Source organism: Lepus europaeus, chromosome 16 (genome assembly GCF_033115175.1).
Source record: "Lepus europaeus isolate LE1 chromosome 16, mLepTim1.pri, whole genome shotgun sequence".
NCBI classification, from domain to species: Eukaryota; Metazoa; Chordata; class Mammalia; order Lagomorpha; family Leporidae; genus Lepus; species Lepus europaeus.
The window spans coordinates 47,456,014-47,483,631 of record NC_084842.1 but is presented as its reverse complement, the minus strand read 5'-3'; the positions used below and the strand labels follow the sequence as shown (position 1 = coordinate 47,483,631).

Below are 27,618 nucleotides of genomic sequence, written 5' to 3'. Positions count from 1 at the left end.
TCATTTTTGAATACACAAGTCTGAAGTCTGAAGTTTGTGTGGGTCAGACGCTTCATGCCTTGGGATGTGTTAAAAGCCTGGCTGCTGCTCTTCCAGTGCAGCTCTCTGCTGTGGCCCGGGAGTGCAGTGGAGGATGGCCCAAGTGCTTGGGCCACTGCACTTGCATGGGAGACCAGGAGGAAGCTCCTGGCTTCGGATCGGCACAGTTCCAGCCGTAGTGGTCATTTTGGGGGGTGACCCAATGGAAGGAAGACCTTTCTCTCTGTCTTCTCTCTCACTGTCTATAACTCTGCCTGTCAAATAAATAAAAAAGTGCTTTCTGTGTTCTTCTCATTTTGTCATCTGAAATACTAAAGTTGAATACTCAGGGTCAAGATTTAATAAGTTTTACAATTAAGCAAGTTTTACTGCTTAATTGATGACATTCTCAAATGAAACATTTGATTTTTTTAAATTGTGAATATATGGCAGTGAATATTCTGGCTACTACCAGTAATGTTTGGTACCACTACTTTGCTTTGAAGTAAAGCATTAATAGTTTAACTCATGGTCTGCACAGATATCAACACAGTGGAAAGGAGCATTTAACTAAAGTTTAATGTTACTATGAAAATAATTTTCATCTTGGGGACCCCATGTGTATTACACTGTAACTGATGTGTATTCATTATCTATGTAGTATGTATGTACTAAACATAGCTTAATTGCTATGGCTCTTTAAGTATGTTTATGTTTTTTTGCCATTAAACTCCTCCTTGAATTTGAGAAATTTGTGTCATAAAGACTAAAATCTTGTAATTTCAGTCAGTCCCCTCCTATCATAACTATATGAATATAGTTTTTGTAAGGGATTTGAATAATGAGATGATGTCCGTATGGTGAGTCAAAGCTAGATAGGAAGTAAGATTCGGTGTGGGTGTGTATGTATACACATAAAAATCATGAAGTGCGTAAAACCACCTGAGTACTTTCTAGCTTTATTGAAAAAGCTTTATTTACTTAAAGTAAGATACTGTATGCGGAGGTGATCAGCATTCTTTACTGAGGAAATGAGAAGCAAACTGGACTTGGATTGCTGATTAAGATTTGGGACTATGGAAAGGAATCGGAACCTTTTCTAGTCTCTTGGGCTGGTATGAGTCGAGATTTAGGGGACAAGGTTATCATGTTTGGCAAACAGAAAATAACCCTCCCACCCCTGAAATTGGGACTTAACTAGAACAGGGAAGGGTGAAGGTGAACACGCTTTTCCTGTACAGGGCCGCGATATCCTGTATCTTAGTGAAGGAATTCAGCAGAAGGAAAGCATGATGGCACTGGTATCCCAGTAAGACCAGTCTGACGGTTACAGGCATAATCTCATGTTTATTTCCTGTCCTCCCAGATTCTTCCCTTCATCTCATCCTACCCACTATTTTTGTTCCTGAAGTTCATCTTTCAGATAAGCAGTCCTGTGGAGCTATAAATCTTATATCTACTGATAGGCTATGACAGAATAATTTAATCTAGGTTTCGATCTATAGATATTCTTGAGTCCAGTCGGTTGATTGACTCTTATCCATATAGATGGGACATATTTGCTTCAGTTGTGTGTATACTACTGCCATCTTTGGTTTATTGGCTGTAGTGGTTCCATATTTATGCCTTAATGTATGAGGGTACTTCAAAAAGTTCATGGGAAATGGAATGAAAAGATAAGCTTATTTTGGTTCAAAATTTATTTGAAATCCATGCATAGTTTGTTCATAGTATACGTTTTCCGGGAACTCTTTGGAGATCCCCTCATACAACACAAGAAATTTAAAACTTTGAACAATGGAGGATATTGATCTCTACTGCATAATACAGACATGTTGAATGTAAGTTATAAAATAGGTAGCAGTTTGAAAAATGGAAGATAATCTATTATACCTACTATAAGCATTTTGGATCAGTCAACAAAGAAGTAAATGCAAATACTAAAATTTTCAAGGGCAGGTTTTATTTTGGAGCATTGTTTCGTTGTCTGTAACGATTAGACCTCTGTATAATACTGGAACATTAAATCGGAAAACAAGATGCTTGTTCCTCACAGTTAACCTCCTCTCTCCATAGAACATGTGTGAACGGCTCTTCTGTCTCCAGTCCGATACAGCTGCACCATGGGGACAGGATATTATGGGGAAACAACCATTTCTTCAGGTAGGAAGACCTTGAAAAGGGGATGTTTTTGAAGATTAGCTCTGAAGTAGGAGAATATATATTGTAAAGCTTCATAAAAATTACACATTCTGCGTTTATTTGTGTCATAAGTTTGCTCACTGTACATGTGTGGTGTACATCCTAGGGGCATAGGAACTGTACACTTCCGACACATACTGGGTTTACTTAGGTATTTTTTCCTTTTTAGTTCCAAATGGAAGATACTTGTTTAGCCTTCGGGTCATAAGAATTCATGAATTCTTTTCTGACAGGTTTATCTTTTTAATTTACTTTTTTACTGAAAAATAGTTGTGCTTTTAGTTTCGTTATCTATAACGTAAAGTGGTTATTTCTTCTAGGGGTACTTTCAGTTGCACGTGGTGACAGACCTGACTATCATGGGTTAAACAGATGATTTTCTTTTCCTACAGAACAGGAAACCCAAAGAAAGATGGTGGTTAGCTTTGGCTAAGATTCTCAAAAATGCTATGGCTGAAAGCTTGTCAGAATCTAGGCATGTCTGTGTGGTCTTACAGTGGCCATGCCACTCAAGTAATCAACACAGCACGCAGGCACATGACAGAGAATGCTGGCAGTCCCCACTGCCCACTAGGAGAGAAAAGGAAGATGTGTTCCCAGAGTGCCCAGCAATTTTGCACTTAACTTACATCCCTTTTGCTAGAATTTGCCTCCTGGCTGCAAAGGAGACTGAGAGAAAAAGTCTTTTGTGAGGCTGCACACATCATTTCCCAGACAAAATGTGGGAATTTGTTGTGTTGGCAGGGACAGGCAGGCTGGAGACTGTGTAAGATCTAAGTCCTGTTCCTCTTCCTGACAGCGCTCAATGTGCCTGCCTCGCTAAGCTGTCTTAGAGACAGCACAGGTCTTGGCTTGAAGGCCGGTCGCTATTCTGAGGGTTGAGAATAGGGCAGATGAGTGCCAAGAGCATGGAGAATTCTTCCATTTTTTTTTCCCTTTCCAAACTAAAACAGATATAAATTGCATGGCCTAGTACCCAAAACCTTCATAGTCTGGGTTAACTTGATCTTCCCAGCTTTGTCTCTCAGTGGATGCTATGCAGATGCTGTGTAGTCTTCTCCGGAGACTCTGAACGTTGCCGTCTGCATGTTTTCTCAAGCTGTTCCTTCTGTCCTGTGTCTCCGTTAGGACTCAGATTATTTCCTATTCCTTTATCGCTGGGGTCTGAAATGGTTCTCAACTTCTCTTTAGCCCTAAGATTGTGATGGCTGCATGGCCTGCGGCATACTTGCTGTTGTAATTATTTGTACACGTGCATCTCATTTCTGCTACTAGGATGTAAAGCTCCTGAGTCACAGCAGTTGCCTTGCACTTAGGTGATTTCTTTGGCATCTAGCAAATGCCAGGATCCAATGAATGGATTGAATAAATGCCTATCTTGGTTTCAAAAATACTCCTTTATCCCCCCACCAAGACTCAATTTGCCTAAAAAGAAAAAGAAAGCAGAGCGAGAGGATGAGGAACAGGACGCCTCCCTGAAGAATGACAACAGTTCGGAACAGCTGGATGTGGATGGAGACTCCTCCAGTGAGGTCTCCAGTGAGATTAACTTCAATTTTGAATATGCACAGATGGAGGTCACCATGAAGGCCTTGGGCAGTAATGGTGAGCAAATCTTCAGTGCATTGTTGAATCTTCAACTTGGTAAAATGTCAAAAATGCTTATAATTGAGACCTTTTAAACATTAGCAAAAACAATGTTAATGTCTTAATGTTGGCTCCTGTACTCTATTTTTTGTGTGTCTTTGGCTTTGATAATTTATAGAAAGTTTCATTCTGCCTTTATGATCAAATCATTGCAAACTTTATCATCATTGATAGAATTTGTCAGGTTTGAAAATTGACTACCACTGGCTTTATTATTAATGTGTTTCTGTAGCATCAAGGTAGGTAGTGTGGAATATATTCAACTTAGATAACACAAGTAATTGGAAATAAGAAAGTTGAGTTTATTCCAAATTAATGGTATTAATTAGGTGATATACTTATGATAAACAGCAGCATGGAACATTTGTTGATAACATTTTAAAAAATGTGTTTAGATCCAATGCAGTCCATATTAAACAGCCTGGAGCAGCAGCACGAAGAAGAAAAGCGTTCTGCCCTCGAGCGCCAGAGGCTGATGTACGAACAGGAACTGGAGCAGCTCCGGAGAAGGCTGTCCCCCGAGAAGCAGAACTGCCGAAGCATGGACAGGCTCTCTCTGCACTCGCCCAGCGCTCAGCAGCGCCTAAAGCAGTGGTCTGAGGAGAGGTAGGCGGGTCATGGGGGTCTGCTCGCCACCTTTAACCCACCAGAGGAAGGTAGCAAACAGGAACATGTAGGTGTGACTCACAAAAGAACTGCAGTAAAAGAGTGTTACAGCCAAGAAGCATTTTGCATTCTTATTTTTTCATTTTTGGAAAGCTGGGAGTTGCCAATTTATATTGATTTATTGAAAAATTTCCATGCTGGGTGCATTCCAATTTTTGGTTTGTATGGCTTTTGGATTTAAATAAAGAAGTATTTCTTACCATTGTATTATGCTTTAGGTTTTGAAGCTTGGGTAGTTGGTTTTTTAAGAAAAGAAAAAAAAAAAAAGAGTCGGTTATCTGGACTGATTAGCCCAGGTAGGTAAAGCATGGTGCTAATGAGATGCAGATTGTTCTGCATAATGAAATAAGATGCAAGTTTGTTCTCTCTTGGGTTAATTAGCATTGCACTAAAATGGGATTCTATGGTTGCAGACTGTACTTCACTAACCCCTGGTGCTGTTTAAAAGGTTGGGCTGCAGCCAGGCAGCATCCTTATCACCTGAAGATTGTTGGAATGCAGAATTTCAGGCCCCTATGCCAGATCTACTGGGTTAAAATCTTGAGTTTATCAAGATTCCCCAGGTGATTTGCATATACAGTCAAGTTTGCAAAGCCCTGCCCTGAGCTGTGGCCAGCTTGTTACACAGTGTGTCAGTGCTAATGGTGTAGGCCCAAAAAAAGCGTGTGCATGGGTCAGTGTCAATGGGTCAATGTCAGTGGTGTAGTCCCTTTGTGCAGAAGGACATGGCCAAGCTTGAGTCCTGCTTCAGTAGTAACAGATTGTTACTGTATCAGTTTCTGCTGTGCTGCTCTATGTGTTCCCCACCTCTGCCTCCCCACCCCACCTTGTCTTTTTCTTTTCTTTAAAGAGAAGCAACCTTGAATAATAGCCTGATGAGGCTGAGGGAGCAAATTGTTAAAGCCAATTTATTGGTGAGAGAAGCCAGTTACATTGCAGAGGAACTGGATAAAAGAACAGAATATAAAGTTACCCTACAGATTCCAGCCTCCAGCCTGGATGCCAACAGGAAGGTGAGACTGCCATTAATTGACAAAATGCAGATATTGTTGGGTACCATTGCTTTATGTCTCCACAGTGTGATTGAAGTGCCAGTGGGTTTGCTCTACATTTTGTCTAGACCCCTTAGTCTGTATCATTTTGTACTTGTCCTTTTTCTCTCAAGTAGAATTCACTTCCTTTTAATCCTCTGTCTTTGTGCATATACAAGAGAATTTTTAAAAGTTCATGGAAAATGCAAGTGAAAGATAAGTTTATTTTGGTGTCAAAGTTTTGAAATGTGTGCATAGTTTTTTATAATATGCATTTTCATTTTCACAAACTTTTTGTAGCACCCTTGTACATATTTAATCCATTAGAATGTGCTTTCTGTCTCCGTGACCCTTCCCAGTTCACTCAACTCTTTGTTCAGACCAGTTTAGATTATTGCTGAGAAGTCTTTTCTGATTAATCGTCCCAAAGTTCTTTTTCCCCTTTGTTCTGTTACTGTGTCACAGCCCCTTCCCACCCTCTTCCAGTGTGCACAGGGGCCAAGTCGCACATGCTGTACCGGCGCTGGTTATTGCCAAGCTCAGCATTCTCCAGAAAAGCTGCCACCACAGATTCCTGGTGGGATTTTGGTATTCACTCACTAGCTGGCTGAAGATAGGGTAGAAGTGCCTTTACATTTCCGAAGAGTTGTGATTTTTTTTTTTTTTTACCTTAGAAGTTCTCAATTGAATATATATCACTGTGCAGATTTTGTTTCTTAGAAAACAATCCTAGGTCACTTGTTAAGAGAACTGTGAAATACACCAATGTTTCATTAAGTTCCGAGTAGACATTTTAGAACAGTTGATCAAGTAAGCCAGTAAATCTAAAGTGATTAGATAACTGATAGGTATCCTTCTTTTTGGGGGAGATGTATGGGCCATTTTTTTTTCTATTTGATGCTTAAAAAGTTTTTAAAAATTACGTACATTGAAAACAGGTTGCGGCCGGTGCCGTGGCTCACTAGGCTAATCCTTCACCTTGCAGCGCTGGCACACTAGGTTCTAGTCCCAGTCGGGGCACCAGATTCTGTCCCGGTTGCCCCTCTTCCAGGCCAGCTCTCTGCTGTGGCCCGGGAGTGCAGTGGAGGATGGCCCAAGTGCTTGGGCCCTGCACCCCATGGGAGACCAGGAGAAGCACCTGGCTCCTGCCTTCGGATCAGCGCGGTGCGCCCGCCGCAGTGGCCATTGGAGGGTGAACCAACGGCAAAGGTAGACCTTTCTCTCTGTCTCTCTCTCTCACTGTCCACTCTGCCTGTCAAAAAAAAAAAAAAAAAAAAAAAAAAAAAGCAACCTGTTTTCTTTATCAGGTAGAAAAAGTTGAATGAATGCTGTTTGTGTTTCAGTGACTTTACTAGGTAAACGAGCCAGTGGTGTTTAGCACATTTAATTGTTGTGCAGCCACCCCTGTCTTTCTAGCTCTCTATGATTTCAACCTATTCAGGCTGTGTGTGTTTGGAAACTGGTGTCAGACCACTCACAGTCCATGCTTATAAGCATTTTGTGTTTTATACTGCATGAATATAACACTTGTATAAAAAAAAAAAAAAGGAAAATTTCTGTTCCTGCTTCTGTAGGGTCACATACAGCAACATGGCCTTTTGTTTCCCCTGGCCCTTGGTACTTAGGACTTTTCTGTCTCCCCAGTGATAATCTGTGGTTGTGTGATGGCCTTTATCAGATAGTTTTTGAAAAATTTGTTTTTAAAATGTTTTGATTAACATGTAATGCTTGTGCATTTTCGTAAGTGCAGTGCGGTCTTTCACCTCTTGCATGCAGGGTAAACTGATCACACCAGGCACTAAGCCTTTCTACCTCCTTACCTTTTCTTGGGTTTGGAATCTACCAGCTCTGAATGAAACATTTTTATTTCAACTTAATATTCTAATATTTTATGTTTTAAATTTGTATCCAGTTGCTATAAAGATGTGTGTGAGTTTATACATAGATGTTGAATGTTGATAAGAGTTAGCTAACACAGCATCATGTTGAAGCCTATGAGATGTCTGGGAAGCTTTGCCATGGAAGGAGAAAGGACGCAGGATGTGCAGCTGCCTCATGGTGCAGTGGGGCGGTGGGTGTGGAATGTGCAGCTGCAACTCCCCGGGGCAGCTTCCTGCTCCACTCAGGCGCTCTCCCTGTCTTTGCAGCCAGGCTCTCTGCTCAGTGAGCCTGCCATCCAGGTGAGAAGAAAAGGAAAAGGAAAGCAGATCTGGTCTTTGGAAAAACTGGACAACCGGTTGTTGGATATGCGAGACCTTTATCAGGAGTGGAAGGAATGTGAAGAAGATACTCCTGTAAGTTACTTTAGAAAAATTCCTGAGCTGGCACTCAGAGGAGGAACCAGGCTGGCACAAGCACTCACTCTAAGGGGAGAGAGTTCATTTTTCCAAGTTGCAATCCTGCTTCTACAGTGAAATTAATTTAAATTCTTTAGATTGTTTGGCAAATTAAGACCTTTAATAACTGGTTTTCTGGCACGTGCTCTCCTTGTTTCTGATCTGTAGTTCTAGCAGAAGTGTCTGCTTTTCATGCTGCCCTCTGCTGGTGCGCGTGTGTGCGTGCGTGTGTGTGTGTGTGTGTTCCCCCATGCTGTGAAAGGACATTTTCCCTGCTTCTCAGCACATTGAATCTTGCAAATGATAAACCTACAGCATGCGTTTTTAAAATTGAACACCAGTGTTACCTTAATATTTTCACAGTTGGAATCAGTTTTTGAAGGCGTTTGATCTTAAAGTAGGTGCCATCGTTCTGTATGCTGGTATTGTTTTCTCACGTTGCAGTGTGTCATTTAGGTCAGCCGTGTACTTGGCATATTTCAAACAGAAATGTGTTTTGAGTCCTGCTGGCCTGTTTCTGCATACATGTGGACTACTTTAGCTTCTTGTTTCATAAGAAGGTGTCTTTTTCCAGATGACCATCAATGACGGTGACTTCTGATAGGTGACGTGTTTGCTTAAAATGATTTTTGTTCTCTTCTGTATTCCTCTGCCGTTTCAGCTTATAAACAAAACAGCCATAGTAACAAATGCAAAGAAGCATCCACTCTCCCCCAGGGGTCACCCCTCATTTGCAGCAGTAGCAGTGTGTCTAGTGATTGAGTAGCAGGAAATGGGACAGACATGAGAGGGCCCTCTTCCCTCAAAGGAAGTGTGGTCCACTCTGCTTTTTTTTTCTAGCCGATATCTGCCTCACTGTTTTTGAGGCAAGATTTCCACGTAAAGGAGCAGTGTAAATCGGTCACACGTCATTGGGACTGCCCTCGAGTAGGTGAAGGATGCTGACCACCTTCCTGAGTGGGAGTGAGGAAGTGTGTGTGTGCGCCAGTGCAAATGAAGAATACGGAGCTGTTCTCTAGTATTATTGTTTCTAGATTTATTTACTTACTTTGAAAGCCAGAGTTAGAGGAAGAGAAAGAGATCTTCCAGCCACTGATTCTCTTCCCAGGTGACTGCAGCAGGCCAGGAGCTTTATCTAGGTCTCCCACATGGGTGGCAGGGGCCCAGACACTTGGGGCATCTTCCACTGCTTATCCCAGGCCGTCAGCAGGGATCTGGATTGGAAGTGGAGCAGCCGGCTTTGTCCTCTGTGCCACAGTGCTGGCTCCAGTGCTGTACTTTAGCTACAAGTTGATTTACTCTAAAGACTACAAGAGTTGGGGCTGGCATTGTGGCTTGGTGGGTTAAGCCACTACCTGCGATGCCGACGTCTCATGCACACCAGTTTGAGTCTCAGCTGCTCCACTTCTGCTGCCATGCCTATGGGAGAACTGGATGAAGCTCCTGGCTTGTGGCCATTTAGGGAGTAAACCAGTGGGTGGAAATTGTCTCTCTGTGTCTCTTCCTGTCTCTCCAAGCTTCTGACTTTCAAATAAACAAATCTGAGAATCTGAGTTAGGATCTAGTGATGAAAGTGACGTCTGCTGACTAAAACTGGAGTGTGTCCAAAAAGCAACAGCTTGAATTCCTTTACTTTAAGTGACTCTTCTAAAGTCGTATGTTCCAAATCTCTACAGGTAATACGCTCTTACTTCAAGCGTGCTGATCCGTTCTATGATGAGCAGGAAAATCACAGCCTCATCGGGGTGGCCAATGTTTTCCTAGAGTCCCTTTTCTATGATGTGAAGTTACAATACGCTGTGCCAATTGTCAACCAGAAAGGAGAGGTGAGTTTTCTCTTCAGACCTTGTTTTCTTGTTCAGGAAACAATAGGGTGCTTATGGTATGTTGTTACATTGTTTCAGTAATGGCAAATGATATGTGAAGTGTATTATTCGTACCTTGTATTTCCATAGGGCTTTGAGGGGAGAGTAACCATTAGGTTTCTAAATTCTCCTTTTAGTTGTCCATCTTTATCCTTGGGAAGCAGGTTCCATGACCCTTAACGGATGCCTGAAATTGCAGTTAGCACTCACTGAACCCTACATAAATATGTATACCTTACGATACAGTTTAATATGTAAATTTGGCATTGCAAGAGATTAACAATGAGAACTAATAAAATAGTGTAACAATATAGTAAACATTAAGTGAATGTGGTCTCTCTCAAAACATGTTGTTTACTTTCACCTTTTGAAGCACTTTGTGGCTTCTCTAGCATATCTGAATTGCCAGCCTCAGTACTCTGGTGCTTTGGAGCCATTGTTAAGTAAAAGAAGGGCTCCTTGAACACAAGCACTGTGGTACCACAGCAGTGGAATTGGTAGCTAGATATGTACTGAGTGACTAGTGGATGGGTAGCATATATGGTGTGGTTATGTAGGACAAAAGGGTGATTTGCATCCAGGGTAGGATGGCGCAGGATGGTGCAAGATGTCATCACACAACTTAAAACGATATGCAGTTTGAAACTTAGAAATTGTTTCTTGAATTTTCCATTTAGTATTGTTGAACCTCAATTGATTGGATAACTAGAACCACTGGGTTCTAGTTCAGTTGATTGGAAACTAGAGGACCACTGTACTGTTAACATAATGACTTTAAAACAGAAATCATCTTACAGAAGGAACCAGATCTGGAAGAGCTGTGTTTTCCCTGTTGCTGCAGGTGGCAGGACGGCTGCACGTAGAGGTGATGCGGATCAGTGGTGAAATTGGGGAGAGAATTGCAGGCGGTGAAGATGCCACAGACGCATCCTTTGAGAAGGAGGCCCAGGAGAACAAGCTGGTGTGCATGGTGAGTCACAGTGGTATTTTGGAATGGTTGAAACTGAGGGTTCTAGGTATTTATGTTATAAATATTGAGTTCTTACCTGGAGTTTGAAAGTATTTGTAAACACATCTTTAATTTTCTAGAAACCATGTCTTGTCCGTGTATCCTGAAGCAGTGGTGTGGTGGCGTCGAGTCCATGACTCTGACGCTGTGGACAAGTCACCCCTTCTGTAATGTGGGTCTGTAGATTCGCGTTTCTCTGTGGAGAAGCCCAGATCCTCACACCACTCTCCTCTTCATCCTGGGCGCTCTTAGTTCCTCCTGAAGCTGGAGATTTATCCCAGCACTCACCCTGTTCCTAAGCCACTGTCATTCGATTCGTCACTCCTCACGGCTTCACCACACAAATACCTTTCCTTACGCTGTTCCCTGTGTTGTTCCCGCATGGCTCGATGCCAGACCCTTTTAGTTCTGCTGTTCCCATGCATTCCAGTTGTGAAATGTTTGTTTCCTATGAGCTCTCCCATACCAGAGGCAAACAGCTGTACCTGAGCTCCTAGTACTGTGTGGTAGAGCTGGGGACCAGACGCCATGACTTCAGATAGCAGGCTTTGAGGAAGATTTCCGGGAAGAACTCTGTAGCTGCAATAGGTTTTCATGGGTGATTGCTAGGGAGGCTGTGGCATTTCTGGCACTCCCCACTCATTGTGGCAGTGCCAAAATCTACATTTCCAAATATCCCCTGTGGACAGCACTGCCACTAGTTGACAATTCCTGTGGAAAGCATTAAAAAGGGCTTTGAGGGTAAGAAGTCAACCAGGGGCGCGGGAAAAAATGCGGAAGTTAGGAGGAGGCCATTAAAGGGCCAAGGGAAGAAAGCGTGAACTCAGCTCCTTTTCTTTAAAAAAAAAAAAAGACTTAGTTGTTTGAGAGGGAGGGAGGGAGAGGGAGACAGAGACAGAGACAGAGGATGTTATCTTCCATCTGCTGGTTTACTCCCCAGATGTCTGCCACAGGCAGGTCTGGGCCAGACTGAAGCCAGGAACTCCATTCAGGTCTCCCACATGGATGACTGAGGCCCAAGCACATGAGTCCTCTTCCACTGCTTTGCCAGGCATATTAGCAGGGAGCTGGATTGGAAGTGGAGCAGCCAGGACTTGAACAGATGCTCTGATATGGATTGCCAGTATTGTAAGCATCTTAACCTGTTGAGCTGGAACATTGCTTCCCTAAACTTTATTTATTTAAGATTTCATTGATTTGAAAGGCAGAGTTAGAGAGAGGGAAGGAGAGACAGAGAGAGCTTCCATCTGCATGTTCACTCCCTAAAAGGCTGCAATGGCCAAGGCTGAAGCTAGGAGCTTCTTCTGGGTCTCTCACATGGGTGCAGGGGCCCAAGGACCCGGGCCGTCCTCCGCTGTTTTCCTGGGCACATTAGCAGGGAACTGGATTGGAAGTGAAACAGACGGGACTTGAACTGGCACCTTTATGAGATACCAGCCCTTTACGCCACAGTGCTGGCCCCAAACCTAATTCTTAATGCATAATGTATTACGTTCAGTGTTCTTCATGAGTGTTTGTAGAATTGAAGTTGATGATGAAAGGAAGAAGTTACGCATTAGCTGCCAAGTAGGAGGAAGGTAGAGTTGGGTTCATTTCTGCAGCCTTTGCAAAAATTAAGGAAGGTATCACATGTTTAAGTCAGTTACTTCAGGGTGATGGGGAATGATCTTAATTCACCATCTTTATTGTCTGTACTGGATTTTAGAATATCTCCTTTGAGGTTCTATGATTATCAAATGGAGCCATAGGCTTGACTCTATGAGGGCCATTTGAAAGGTGATGGGCTTTAGTAAATACAACTCTGAAAACCAGCTTTTATTAACAGACAAGAGTACTCTCTCTTCAGAAATTTATTTTTGCCACTGGAAAACACAAGAATATATTCTGGGTTACATGGACTTTTATAAAAAAGAATTTAAAATAAAGATTTTTTAAATGGAAAATACCAAACATATTAAAGTAGTAAAAAAAAAAAAAGAAAGGCTGGGGGGGGGGGGTTTGCTCCCTGCCCCCTCCCTGTTGTGTGCTCCACAGTGATCAACTTCTGACCAGTTTTACTTTAGTTGTGCCATGTACTTGAGCCACGTCCATGATGCCCCTCCCTTAGGATCATTTGAAGCAGTCACAGTGGTGTCTCCAAAAGATGAATACTTTGAAAAAACCCAATATGATTGTAGTATCATTATCACACATGAATAATTTCGTAGTATCCTTAAAGGTCTAGATTGATGTGTCTCTTAGGTCTTAGGCTCTGTTTGGTCCTGAGGCTCTGGCTCCTGTGTGCCCGTGCTCTCCTGCTCATCGTATCTTTTTTCTTTCTTTTCCCTGCAGTTCATTTCCTGCAGAAAGTGGGCCATTGCCTGTAGTTTCTCATAGTCTGGATTCTGCTTGGATTGCTTACCATGTTAAGATGTGATTGCTTGGGCTGGCCTGTGGCATAGCGGGTAAAGCTGCCGCCTGTAGTGCCAGCATCCCATATAGGTGCCAATTCAAGTCCTGGCTGCTCAATTCCAGTCAGCTCTCTGTTACGGCCTGGGAAATGGTAGAAGATTCCCCAGGTCCTTGGGCCCCTGCACCTGCATGGGAGATCCAGAAGAAGCTCCTGGGTTTGGATTGGCCCAGTTTTGGCCATTGCGGTCATTTGTGAAGCGAACCAGCAGATAGAAGACTATTCTCTGTCTCTCCATAACTCTGACTTTGAAGCAAATTAATAAATCTTTAAAAAAGAAAAAAAAAAAGGTGATTGCTCTAAGTTGGTGGTTAGGTGCAAACTGTTAGGTGGAATGGGTGGTCAAGGTTGCTGCATAGGTGGGTGTCTTCTTCCATCACCAGGCACACAACGTCTGGCTGTTGCTCTTTGGAGGATGTTAGCAGCCATTGAGGCTTATTACCCAGATGCGTCGTTTCTTTCTGTTGTCATTTCACTTATGAGCTAGAACCTGTATACAGAGACCCATCCACTTAACAGCTAATTTGCTCATCAGAGAGAGTTTACATAGAAAATGCAGGGTAGGCCGGCGCCATGGCTCACTTGGCTAATCCTTCGCCTGCGGTGCTAGCACCCTGGGTTCTAGTCCCAGCTGGGGCTCCGGGTTCTAGTCTCGGTTGCTCCTCTTCCAGTCTGGCTCTCTGCTGTGGCCCGGGAGGGCAGCGGAGGATGGCCCAAGCACCTGCACTTGCATGGGAGACTGGGAGGAAGTACCTGGTTCCTGGCTTTGGATCAGCGCAGTGCTGGCCGTGGTGGCCATTGTGGGAGTGAACCAACGGAAGGAAGACCTTTCTCTCTCTCTCACTGTCTATAACTCTCTCTCTGTCTCTCTCACTGTCTAACTCTGCCTGGCCAAAAAAAAAAAAAAAAAAAAAAAAATGCAGGATAAATGCTCCAATCTCTTATTTACCAATTTTAGTTACCTTTTATTTACCAATTTTCAAAATGCTGAATTGACTTTCCAAAAAGTAACCAGCCATTTTTTTTGTTCTTAATATCATTCTGAACTCTTTTGGACTTAATATATGGATGTGTTTTTCAATCCTTCATATCAGTTACCTGTATTGATGCTCACACAATCCCATCTTTGGCTAGTGGGAGCCACTCAACTTGGCTCAGCCCTGTTGACAGGGCTGTCTTCTCTGTGGCTGCTTGCTTTCTGGTCTGACGATCACTCTGGTTTTATCTTGCCTACCTCCTGTCGGAGAGCTGTAATCAGCCATTTCTCCAAGGAACTTGATTTCTTTGAGTAGGAAGTGATTTTTTAGAGGCCATACTCTGGCATGTGATGGCCTTTTATATAGAAAAATGAGGACAGGTAAACTGTGTGACAGTAAACAAAATACTGGTGGAAAAAAACCAGAAGAAACCAGCTTGGAAATTAAGATATCATAAGTGATGACTATCACTGGCCCACAAAAAGTCTGTATTTTTCCATGATGAGAAATGCACATATGAGTGTGATTTGGTGGAAAGAAGGGGCCATCAAAGAATGAGTTATCTTCTTCTGAAGGGAGGAGAGAACTTCCACTTTGATTATGGCCTTGTCTAAATAAGGTCAGAGGCTTCCATAGCCTTGGCAGCTCATGACAAGAGCCTTGGAGACTACTAACGTCATAAATAAGAGTGTCAGTTGTTAAATCAACAACAGGAATCACTGTGCACTTGCTCCCCATGTAGGACCTCTGCCCTTAATCTGTTGTACTATGAGAATTAACAGTAAAAACAGTACTTTATACTTTGTGTGTCTGTGTGGGTGCAAACTGTTGAAATCTTTACTTAGTATAGAGTTAATCTTCTGTATATAAAGATAATTGAAAATGAATCTTGGCCGGCGCCGCGGCTCACTAGGCTAATCCTCCGCCTTGCGGCGCCGGCACACCGGGTTCTAGTCCGGTCGGGGCACCGATCCTGTCCCGGTTGCCCCTCTTCCAGGCCAGCTCTCTGCTGTGGCCAGGGAGTGCAGTGGAGGATGGCCCAAGTGTTTGGGCTCTGCACCCCATGGGAGACCAGGAAAAGCACCTGGCTCCTGCCATCGGATCAGCGCGGTGCGCCGGCCGCAGCGCGCTACCGCGGCGGCCATTGGAGGGTGAACCAACGGCAAAAGGAAGACCTTTCTCTCTGTCTCTCTCTCTCTCACTGTCCACTCTGCCTGTCAAAAATAAAAAAATAAATAAAAAAAAAAAAGAAAATGAATCTTAATGAAGAATGGGATGGGAGAGGGAGTAGGAGGTGGGATGGTTTGGGGGTGAAAAGGTGGGTATTGGGGGGGAAGAACCGCTATAATCCAAAAGTTGTACTAATGAAATTTATTTAATAAAAGCTTTCTTTTAAAAAAGAAAAATGCACATACACATTTTCAGTGGTACTAAGTAAAGTTAGCATATTCTGAAACCCCAGCCAGGCCAGTGCCTGCTGACATTCCTCGGCTGCTGGATCGTTGGCAGCTTAGAGTTGAAGTCTGTGGTATTGTGACATCTTGTGGTGGTTTGCGTGTACGGATGCAAAAGCTTAAAACACAAACAGCCTGTGTTCTAGATACTTAGAAATGCCTCATTCCTGCTGTTCTTTATTCATGAGAACTTGTCTATATAAAGGAGAGAACAGCATGTTAACTCTTATTCCTTTTTTATGTCAACTTTGAAAGTGAGATTAAATTCCATCGGAAAAAATAACTTTCAGGTGGAATTCAGTCACAAAGAAGTATGTACTATCTATCTGCTTAAAACATTAGTCACACCCAACATAACAGGTAGTTTTTAATCTTTATTTTTTCTTTAATTTATATAGACATTATAGTTATTAATATTCTCATTTTGTCTAGGAAGAAAGTAAACCTAAGAAAACTAAGAATTTAAGTAATTTGCACCTGCACACAAGCTGATAAATGGCAGCGATTTCTATTTAGATCTGCAAGAAGTCTTGAATATACGTATTATGAGAAAACTATGTTTTGGCAGCAAAATAATCGTAACTTTCCATTCATTTTCAGTGAGCATTTCAAGTACCCTCTATGTAATTCCAGAATCTTGTAATCTTCCAAAATATCACAATGTGTCATCTGTTTATTTTATTTTGGGATTTATTTAAATAGATAAATAAAGAGTTGCAGCGAGAGAGGGAGGCAGGGAGAGAAAGAGAGATTCGTCTATCTTCTATCCATGGTTCACTCCCCAGATGGCTGCAATGGCTTGAAGCCAGGAGCTTCTTCCAGGTCTCCCATGCTAGTGCTGGGGCCCAAGCACTTGGGCCATCCTCTGCTGCTTTTCCCAGGCTGTTAGCAATGAGCTGAATCAGAAGTGGAGCAGCCAGGACTCAGACCCGCGCCCATATGGAATGCCGGCATCACAGGTGGCGGCTTTATCTCTGCACCACAACACCAGCCCCAGCACATTGCTTTATCTTAAAGAATATAATAAACATTTTTAAGCATTAATAAAAAAGATAGTTTTTATAATGTCATGAAAAATTAGTTGCAGAATACTGAACTGCTTGATTTGGTTTGAAGGAGCATGTCAAGAAGTTGCTATCTAGATGTTTCAAACTCTGGTTGACATCACAGAAAAAAGTGAATTATAAGGAGGGTTCCCATTTGATGTTCACTCATTATGTGCCTGGTATGGAAGAAAACAAAGTCATCTGCTTGGCGTGATTGTCTGTGTCATCACTAATGCTTCCTGAAATGCTAAGCTTATATTTGTGGTTGGTGAGCTGCATAAACTGATGCCACATGTTCCAATTTATTTTCATGAAATTTAAAATTTCATTACATTTGCTGCAGGTGGATTAACTCATACACCATGCAGAAAGTGACCAGGTGAATATAACATACGATCAGCACTCAGTCATGTGGAAATGGGCTTGATTACAAAATCTGAATTTAGTATCACTTAATTAGCTAGAGCTTTGGTTTTCTTCAGAGTTGGAGTAGTTTTAAGGTTACCACAGAAATCCCCAAATTAAAAATCATACTGGGGCCGGCGCTGTGGTGCAGAGGGCTAAAGCCCTGGCCTGAAGCGCCAGAATCCCATATGGGTGCTGGTTCTAGTCCCGGCTGCTCTTCTTGCGATCCAGCTCCCTGTTATGGCCTGGGAAAGCAGTAGAAGATGGCCCAAGTCCTTGGGCTCCTGCACCCACGTGGGAGACCCGGAAGAGGCTCCTGGCTTCGGATCGGCCATTATGGCCATCTGGGGAGTGAACCAGTGGATGGAAGACCTCTCTGTCTCTACCTCTCTCTGTCTTTCAAATAAATAAAAGTCTTTTTTTAAAAAAAGTCATACTGATGCTGCCTTGCAAAACAAATATTAAGAATATTTGGGTGCTCTGAGATCTGATTCAGGCATTTCTTCTGAGTCTGAATAGGTACATATTTCCAATTGCATTATGGCCTTTTATTTATTTATTTATTTATTTATTTTACAGCCAGAGTGGACAGTGAGAGAGAGAGACAGAGAGAAGGGTCTTCCTTTGCCGTTGGTTCACCCTCCAATGGCCGGCGCACTGCACTGATCCGAAGGCAGGAGCCAGGTGCTTCTCCTGGTCTCCCATTGGGTGCAGGGCCCAAGCACTTGGGCCATCCTCCACTGCACTCCCGGGCCATGGCAGAGAGCTGGCCTGGAAGAGGGGCAACCGGGATAGAATCCGGCGCCCTGACCTGGACTAGAACCCGGTGTGCTGGCACCGCTAGGTGGAGGATTAGCCTGTTGAGCCACAGCGCCGGCCTGCATTATGTTTTGATAATATCATTTGTACCCTTGATCTGCATTCAGGAATCGTAGGCGCAGAGGATGGTAAACACTCGCCATCCTCACTTCCCTGCATTCTCCTCTCTGGATCTTCAACTTACACACATTCCCAGAGCCATTGAAGTTGTCTGCGAAATGCGGCTGTAGCATGTATCATTGCTACATGTGTTGTCAGTTCTTTATACTTTAAAACATCACATACATGTTTTGCTCCTTCCTAAATACTTGTTTATAGTCACATACACTGACTTGGTTCTTCATCCGTAGTTGTTGTGTTCATATGTGTCAGTGGTGTTGACAGAATTGTTTTCATCTGAATTGATTATATATATTCCTACTATTTTGTGATACACAAGCAGATGTTAAGTGCTGTTCTTCAGCCTCTAGAATGTTACAATAGCCATCTTTGTCATCAAGGTCATTGTTGCTGTATTAGGCCTTTCACTAGATATGGCAGTTGTTAGCCCCGTTTCACACATACTAAAACACAGTCCCAGCATGAATGGGATTTTGCTAGCATAAACCAACAGTGAGTGGTGACATAGTCAGAACCTGAACTGATACCTCTGATTCAAACTGCTTCTTGGAACATTCTGATTTAAAAAACAAACTGAGCTTGCTTTCCCTTACAGGTTAAGATACTTCAAGCCACTGGGCTGCCACAGCACCTGTCCCACTTTGTGTTCTGCAAATACAGCTTCTGGGATCAGCAGGAGCCAGTCATGGTCGCACCTGAAGTGGACGCCTCCTCCTCTGCTGCCAGCAAGGAACCTCACTGCATGGTTGTTTTTGATCATTGCAATGTGAGTTTGTTTTTCCAAACCAGGTGAACATTTAAATTAGTCATGTACAGACCAAACACAACTCTGAACCTTACTCTGCGGAATAATTGTGCCAAGAGATAGTCTCAGAACAGAGGTTCTTTTTTCTTTTAAAGATTTATTTATTCAAAAGTCAGTTACACAGAGAGAGGAGAGACAGATCTTCTGTCTACTGGTTCACTCCTCAGATGGCTGCAATGGCTGACGCTGGAACCAGGAGCCAGGAGCTTCTTTCAGGTCTCCCACTTGGGTGCAGGGCACCAGCACCTTGAGCCATGCTCTGCTGCTTTCCCAAGCCATTAGCAGGGAACTGGATCGGAAGTGGAGCAGCCAGGACTCAAACCCTGCGCCCATATGCAATGCCAGCTCTGCAGACAGTGAGAATAGGGATGCAGTCAGAAAGTATCGATGCATTTAACTGCTCCCAAGTTCAAAGTTAACACATGTGTGTGGGGAAAATATATGTGTGTATATAGATTTATATGTGATTATTTCAGGTTGTGGTACTTCTAAAAGCTTGTGGAAAAATGAAATGAGAAGTTAAGTGTATTTTCATAAAAAAATTTTGAATTCCATGCATATAAGGAATCTTCAGAAAGTTCATGAAAAATACATGCTATTGAAAACCTGCTGCCGGCGCCACGGCTCAATAGACTAATCCTCCGCCTGCGGCGCCGGCACACCAGGTTCTAGTCCCAGTCGGAGCGCCAGATTCTGTCCCGGTTGCCCCTCTTCCAGGCCAGCTCTCTGCTATGGCCAGGGAGTGCAGTGGAGGATGGCCACTGCAGCGCGCTGGTCGCAGCGGCCATTGGAGGGTGAGCCAATGACAAAGGAAGACCTTTCTTTCTGTCTTACTCTACCTGACAAAAAAAAAAAAAAAAAAAAAAAAAAAACCCTGCGTGGACTTCAAAATTTTTTTTGCCCCAAGTAAACTTATCTTTTCCCATTTTCATGAACTTTTTGAAGTATCCTCATATATGTATACTCTGCTTCAAAGGGAATCCGTGTTTTGTGTTAGATTATTGGAGAAATGACCTTAGAGAAAGAAGACACATAGCAGACAAGAACTTTATTAAACATCTGATGCTCTGCCTAACATGTTACTGTTTTCTTTGGTCCTTGCTGCGTTTGGGTGTCACGATACTGCTCATTTTGCAAGGAAACCAGCTCAGAGGGCGTAGTTTGCCTGTGGGTAGTGACATGGACCGCCAGGTTCTGGGCTGCTTTCTGCTAACATACCAGATTTGATCCATTTCATTGTTTTCAAGAAATAGATCTCTTTCTGATTTGTTTACAACAGAGATGTACCTTTTGCCCATTAATGAGTGAGTGAGTGAAATAATGGGAGACTATGCTGTTTTACGAAAATGGACAAGTTGAGAGACTTTTTAAAAATTAGGTGATGTTTTTACTCTATGTGATCGTTATTTTCATTCTCTCCTGTTTATTAGCGTTAACTTCCTAAAGACTGGGAAAAACTTTTCGTAGCATGATACTACCTTGTTTCATTCTAGTAATTTCTATATCAAGACATTATAGATCATTGTTGTAATACTTAACATAACTATATAAATATTAAGAGAACTGTGTGGCCGGCACCGCGGCTTAATAGGCTAATCCTCCGCCTTGCGGCGCCGGCACACCAGGTTCTAGTCCCAGTCGGAGCGCCAGATTCTGTCCCGGTTGCCCCTCTTCCAGGCCAGCTCTCTGCTGTGGCCAGGGAGTGCAGTGGAGGATGGCCCAGGTGCTTGGGCCCTGCACCCCATGGGAGACCAGGAGAAGCACCTGGCTCCTGCCATCGGATCAGCGTGGTGCGCCAGCCGCAGCGCGCCTACCACGGTGGCCATTGGAGGGTGAACCAACAGCAAAAAGGAAGACCTTTCTCTCTGTCTCTCTCTCACTGTCCACTCTGCCTGTCAAAAAAAAAAAAGAGAGAGAGAGAGAACTGTGTAAGTATATTAAAAATAGCTCCAAAGGTATTCTTGACACTAGAATAATATGATACTGGTCTTACATACTAGACTTTCCAGATGAAAAGTGCTTAAATGTTGAGTTACACTTATTTTAAAGAACTTCAGGGGTTGGCCCTGTGGTGTAGCGGGTAAAGCTGCTGCCTGCATTGCCAGCATCCCATATGGACACCAGTTCGAGTCCCAGCTGCTCCACTTCTAATCCAGCTCTCTGCTGTGGCCTGGGAAAGCAGTGGAAGATGGCCCAAGTTCTTGGGCTCCTGCACCCGCATGGGAGACCCGGCAGAAGCACCTGGCTTCGGATTGGCACAGCTTCAGCTGTTGCCATCTGGGGAGTGAACCAGCGAATGCAGGACCCACCCCCACACCCCGCAGCCCCATGTGTCTCCTTCTCTGTCTGTGTAACTGACTTTTACATAAATAAATAGATCTTTAAAAAAAAAAAAAAAGAACTTTAGGCACTCCGAGCATCATTCTGGGGGTTAAAGGACAGTTCTGTTCTCTAACTAAAACATGTTTCCGTTTTCACCATGGTACGATTGAGTATATATGATATATTTATATCATATTTATATTGTAAATGTGATACTTATACATGATATATCATGTCTGATATAAATAATCATTGAATTACCAAGAAGTGTTTGCTTCTTTGAAATGAACGATTGTGTTTCAGGAATTTTCTGTTAACATCACTGAAGACTTCATTGAGCACCTTTCGGAAGGGGCGTTGGCAATTGAAGTATATGGACATAAAATGAATGATCCTCGGAGAAATCCAGCCCTGTGGGACTTGGGAATCATCCAAGCAAAAACACGTAGTCTTCGAGACAGGTGAACTTTAGAAACCTATTGGTCTCTATTATAATTTTAAGAAATGACTAGAGATTAGTACTGTCACTTACAAAGGATACTAATTCTTGAGCATCACCAGTATTCCAGGGATAGACGACGTTGTCTGCAGGTTATTAATCATGTAGCTCCTTAAGGAAGTGAGCCTTGGGGAGTGATGGGGAAAAAAAGCAGCTTTATAAAGCAAGAGTAAAATGAATTTTGGGAGAATGGTCACTTATCACTGTGAATTATTTCTAAGTAGCTGTTGAGAGGCTGGATCAAGGTCCATTGTAGCACTGATGTTTACTTTGTGCTTTCACAGAGTTCTTTTAAGTGACATCAGTGATGGAGGGAGGTAGACTTGTTTGGTAACTTAAATGGAAGAATTAAGAGGGAAGGAACCATATTTTCTTTTTTTGCGTTTAGAAAATTTTAGCAGTTACTAAATTAGAAGGTGAGATTTTTTTTCTCGTGATTTTTTTACTTTACTGAAAAAAAAAAGCTTGCCACTGAGGCATAATGATGCCACCTTTATTTCTCTCTGAAAGTTTATCCCTGAACTTGCTTCTGTATGTCTGATTAGAATGTACTGGGTGTAAGTCACCATTTTGAAATAGGTTTTTTTATTATCATATCTCTTTGAACAAAACAAGGGAGCCCTTTCTAGCTCCGATGCCAAGTCAGTTTAACCTTCTCTTTCATAATCTGCACTGTATGTTACTCACTGAAGTATGCAGTGAGCATTCTTCTGAATTACTTAGTTGGAGGTCCTGGTTAATTCTCATGGGTAGGATCCTAAGCTGCCTAACTGTTTCTTAGATGGAGTGAAGTCACCAGAAAATTGGAATTCTGGGTCCAAATCTTAGAACAGAATGAGAATGGTGAATACTGCCCTGTAGAAGTGATTTCCGCAAGGGACGTCCCAACAGGAGGAATCTTCCAACTCCGGCAGGTAACAAGATGGTGAATGTTCATATTACAATATTTGGCACCAGGAAACTTAATCCTGGGTTCTTTTTAGAAGAACTGTTTGATACTGGAATCTAGATAGGCCAAGTTCATTTCTTTTATTAAAATTATCTCCTTCATGTGTATTTTGTTTCCTTGTCACAGTATTGCTATTTATATTTTAAAATCACCTTCTATTAGCATTAAGTAAGACAAAGATAAGCTGTAATGAAAAACTTAGAATTGAATGGCAGATTTAGAACATTCCTGAAGACAAGGAGCTGTGCGACGTGGCATTCAAGTGTAACGTGCAAGGCTCCGTCCCGGCTCTGCTGTGTCATAGTCACATGTCTGAGCAACTCTCAAAGCCTCTCTACTTCATCTGTCACGGTGGAGATGATAATGCCGACTTCACAGGATTTCTGTGTGGATACAGAGACATGGTGTATAAAGCACAGTGCTTGACACATGGGAGGTGTTAAATAAATGCAGCTGGCAAGACAGGAATTGGAGCCAAAACCCATACCACAGAGGCTTATGGAGGCTGTGGGAAGGGATGGGTACTTAACCCTAGGCACCTCATGAACTGTCAGCACAGCCAACTACTAGTGAGTGGAAATCTCGGTATCATTTGCATGTACCATTTGTAATACTCCTTTTCGATGTGCTTTACATTAATTCAGCATTTGATAGGCTGTTGTAATCTATGAGACTTTCCATATTGTAAAAAAAAAAAAAAGTAGTGGGCCGGCGCCGTGGCTTAACAGGCTAATCCTCCACCTTGTGGCGCCGGCACACCGGGTTCTAGTCCCGGTTGGGGCGCCGGATTCTATCCCAGTTGCCCCTCTTCCAGGCCAGCTCTCTGCTATGGCCCGGGAGTGCAGTGGAGGATGGCCCAAGTGCTTGGGCCCTGCACCCGCATGGGAGACCAGGAGAAGCACCTGGCTCCTGGCTTCGGATCAGCGAGATGCGCCGGCCGCAGTGGCCATTGGAGGGTGAACCAACGGCAAAAAGGAAGACCTTTCTCTCTGTGTCTCTCTCTCTCACTATCCACTCTGCCTGTCAAAAAAAAAAAAAAAGTAGTAAAATAGTAAATATTAGAATAATGCAGAAAGCATTCAAAGCTCAATGTAAGAAAAAGTTAAAGGAAGGAGAAATGCTTGCTGAGATATTTATGTTTCAGAAGAAAGACAGGGAAAAGCACTAGTTCTCTGACGGCAGCACATGAGTTTTAGCAAGTGTATTTGTACACGAGCAAGTAACAGCAGAAGGAGATGAGTTTGAGTTAAAGCATGAGACTTGCTTGTATATACAAAATAGAAGTCTTAAAGGTGTGAAGAACATATTTTTTCTGGGCATCTGTTAGAATATGTATAGATCTTTTCCTGACTGCCTTAGAACTTTGTCTGCTGGAAGACAACACCAATTTTCCATTGCTTAATTTGAACTGAATATTTAAGTTTTTGTCATGCTTGTGACATCCTTTACTGAAAGCATTCAAAGATAGGTTGAGTTTATGAGGACAGGCTCTTTTAGAGGATGTGTGTTTTCACTTGGACACTAAAACAGTCCTGCAAGGTCTGGAGAGGTTGGATCCTATATATGTGGCAAGAATAAAAACAGGCTGCCGTTAGTCCCCTTTGGGGAGAAATCTCATGTAGGAAGAGCTGGAAAGCGAAAAAGGAGGAGGCCACAGCAGCGTGGCTGCCGGTGCAGAGTGCCTGGGTGCTAGGCTGACTTCAGGTTAATCTGTTTGAAAATCTGTTATTCTTGAACAGGAAAGTGGCAGAGCACGACTGTTGAGGTTAAAATTGCTGGTTTTTTTAGGTAGTGCGGTTACATATCAGATTACAAGCGTTCCGGTCCAGTAGTGTCCGCGGACATCTCGGAGCATTTCTGTGGAATCGGGAGTCATTCCAGTCCTCCTTTCCCTCCCCCATCCTTATCCTGACTCTTCTCTGGAGGAACAGGCTTCACACTCGGGCACACCTTCAGAATCTGTCGCTTTCTGGCTCAAGCAGAATATACAAATGTAGCTAGTAGGAAATAAACATATTTTAGGCAATTACGATGTCTTCTGAGGTACTTTTCCCACAACATACCTGATGCATGATCCTTGGAAAACATCAAATCAGAAGACGTCTGTATCCTATCCATTCGGATGTAGCTTGATAGGCCCAATGATTGCTTAAGTTGATTTTCCTGATTATGCAGAGCTTGGGAACAACAATCTGATGGAAGAGGGCAAGAATATCGACTTGAAATTGAATATTTAAATTCCATTTTCAAATGCTGCTTTCCCATCCTAAAATGTATAAACCAAGTTTGAAGTCAGTAATTTGCAAATGCTGGGAATGCTGTTGTAAATATACAGTCACTTAGTATTTATCCTGAAAACGTGCGTAGGGATCGGCTTCTTACCAGCTCTTCAGTGTGCAGTTTAAAAATTACTTTTATTTGGGGATCAGGACTATGATTTCATGATAGCAGCAGTCTTTATTTCTAACTCAAGTGGCTTATTTTTTTTAAATAGGTCATATGATGTATGCTGATCTTGGTAATCTAATTTACTATGTCTTGTATGTTTTTATATTGCAATATACTAATGACTGTATACTATTGCATTATATACAGCATAGTTGATTTAGCACCTTTTCAGTGTTACACTCTTTCAGATTCTGTATAGATGTGTGATTATTTAACCTTAGAACAGATTCCTGGAGACTTGAATTGTGGGTTACATGATGCTTACATTTTTAAGTCAGTTTGCTGTGAAGAAAGCTTGTGCCAATTTAATTTCCCGCCTACCAGCTAGGAAGTTTCCTGTTTCATAAACATCAGGCAGTATTGTAAATTGCAAAGTTACAAACAATAAGTGTTTAGAAAGTGAAAATAAAGGTGTATTATGCTTATTGTAACTTGTCTTTATTTGATTATCAATGGAACACTTTTATTGGCCACCTGTTTGCTGTTAAGATGTCATCTTTTAATATTTCTTTTCTTTGAAAAATATGTAAGCTACATTTTTATTCTGTGTGTATTTACTCAAGAGGGAGATAATTTTTCCTAATTAGTTTTAAAATTTCTATTTTAGTAGTTAACATGTAAAAGATGGGATAAGATAGCATCTTCAAGGCTGAGCATTTTTCTCAACATCAGCCTGTAGGGGTCTCTCTAAACCAAAATTTCAGAAGTCAAGAAACTTAATCTAAAACTGCAAATGATCTGTGTGTGACCCAGGGCCAGTCGCGGCGAGTGCAAGTTGAAGTGAAGTCTGTGCAGGAGTCTGGGACTTTACCACTGATGGAAGAATGTATACTGTCTGTTGGCATTGGCTGTGTGAAAGTTAGGCCGCCCAGAGCCCCTAAAGCTCACGAGACCATCCATGTAAGTTCTGTGCCTGTTCCCTGCTTGTGGAATATGGAAGCTGTCAGAAAGCAGCTTCCTGTCATCAGTTCATTCCGTCTGTCTCTCTGCTTTCCTTTGATGTCTTCTTAAGTGTGATGCCTGGTTTTTAAAATATATCACCTTTGCATGAAATCACTGCCCCAGACTCCTAGGCTTTGCCCCCCCCCCCCCCCCCCCGTACTTGGCGAGCTGAGGGTTAAAAATTCTGATCCTGCCCAAACTGCCTAATCACCTCCTCCACACCTCCTTTGCGAGCCCCCCCACTGTCTGGGAAAGACTGCTTGCCAGCAGGTGTTTGATTTCTCCCAGTGAGCGGGACTATAAACCCAGCAGGGAGAGTATTGTACTGGGTCCTGAAAAGGTCAGAAGCCTGTTCTTCACTTTCCTGTGATAAGCTCCAGGTTTTCCTCCAGCTTCCTGACAACTCTGAAGCTCCCCGTGAGGGGGTGGGAGATGACATAGTCTGTCAATTAAATTAGAAAATATAAACTGTGGGGAATGATTCAGGTTGCTCAGTGCAGCCAGTTTCTCAGATAAGCAGTTTATAACGTGTGTTTGCTTTTTAGGAGGAAGAGGAAGACATGGACAGCTACCAGGTAATTTAGCATCTGTTGGCCTCATCAAATCAGCTTGATTAAAGTACGTAATTACACATTCCTGGATCTCGCTGTCGTGTTAATAATTAAACAATTAATTTTGATTCAAATACTGCTTTTTCTGAGATTAAAACAGAGTAAGTTGTTTTGTAGAACATGAAGCAAACTATGTTAACAGCAGAAAATCATTTGTCACTGTTATCCCTTTCCAACCCTGGGGTTCCCCAGTCTCTTTCTCCAGCTGCTTTTCCCCGGACTTGTTCTGTTTGTGAGGGCACTTGCCAGCCTTTGCCCCTAGTGCAGTCCTCTCACCCGAGCATGGGTCCTGCCCTAGCCAGTTTCTATATTTTAAACTGGGTCTCTCTTCCTTACTTCCTGAAGTCATTCAGGGTTTCTGGGCGCTCCTCCCCCTTCATTTCTAATCTTCTGCAAGATTTTGTTTGTCTGTGGACTTTCATCTTGTTAGTCATCATTTAGGACTGTCAGAGCTCTTTGGAGCCTGATTATGTCATCCAGTATAGTCACTCTCCTGGAGTTGCATCATTCTAATTTGATAGAAGTGTCTGTCTTCCTATAAGTCACAGATAAAAACGTTGAGTCAGATAGGGTTAAAGACAGAGTCCCATGGCACCACAATGGAGGCTTCTTTTAAGCTGACTTTATTCCATCAATCACAATTCTTTGGATGTGATATTTGGTTCCTCTGTGATTTCACTCAAGTAGATGCACTTCACGTTCCTCCATCTTGTCCACAAGAATGTCATAGGCTATTTGGTTAAGTGCCCTAGTGAAAGCCAGATACTCGCCATCTGCAGCATTCCACTGACCTACCCAGTCCTGTAACCTTATTACAAGAGGAAATGAAGTAAGACTGGCGTGTATGCAGGTGTTGACTGGTAGGCTGTTATTCTGTTGATAACAAGCCTAGTCCTTTCTCTCTCCACTCTTACCCCCAAAATGCACAAAAACAAGAGTAGCATTTCCTTGTTGTCTGCAGGAGGCTGATGAGACCGGTCACAAATTTTGAAGCATTC

General features: G+C 42.7%; 1 protein-coding gene across 1 annotated transcript in view; it reads left to right on the top strand.

The window, feature by feature from the left end:
* KIF13B (kinesin family member 13B) overlaps positions 1-27,618 on the top strand; it is a 212,894-nt gene that overhangs the window by 130,442 nt on the left and 54,834 nt on the right. The window contains exons 15-26 of the mRNA XM_062212673.1: positions 2,095-2,181; positions 3,635-3,825; positions 4,263-4,473; positions 5,384-5,546; positions 7,712-7,858; positions 9,577-9,726; positions 10,607-10,735; positions 18,640-18,810; positions 21,475-21,632; positions 22,452-22,584; positions 25,821-25,967; positions 26,555-26,584. Of these exons, the coding sequence (XP_062068657.1) occupies positions 2,095-2,181; positions 3,635-3,825; positions 4,263-4,473; positions 5,384-5,546; positions 7,712-7,858; positions 9,577-9,726; positions 10,607-10,735; positions 18,640-18,810; positions 21,475-21,632; positions 22,452-22,584; positions 25,821-25,967; positions 26,555-26,584 (1,717 nt within the window). The remainder of the gene's footprint in view (positions 1-2,094; positions 2,182-3,634; positions 3,826-4,262; positions 4,474-5,383; positions 5,547-7,711; positions 7,859-9,576; positions 9,727-10,606; positions 10,736-18,639; positions 18,811-21,474; positions 21,633-22,451; positions 22,585-25,820; positions 25,968-26,554; positions 26,585-27,618) is intronic.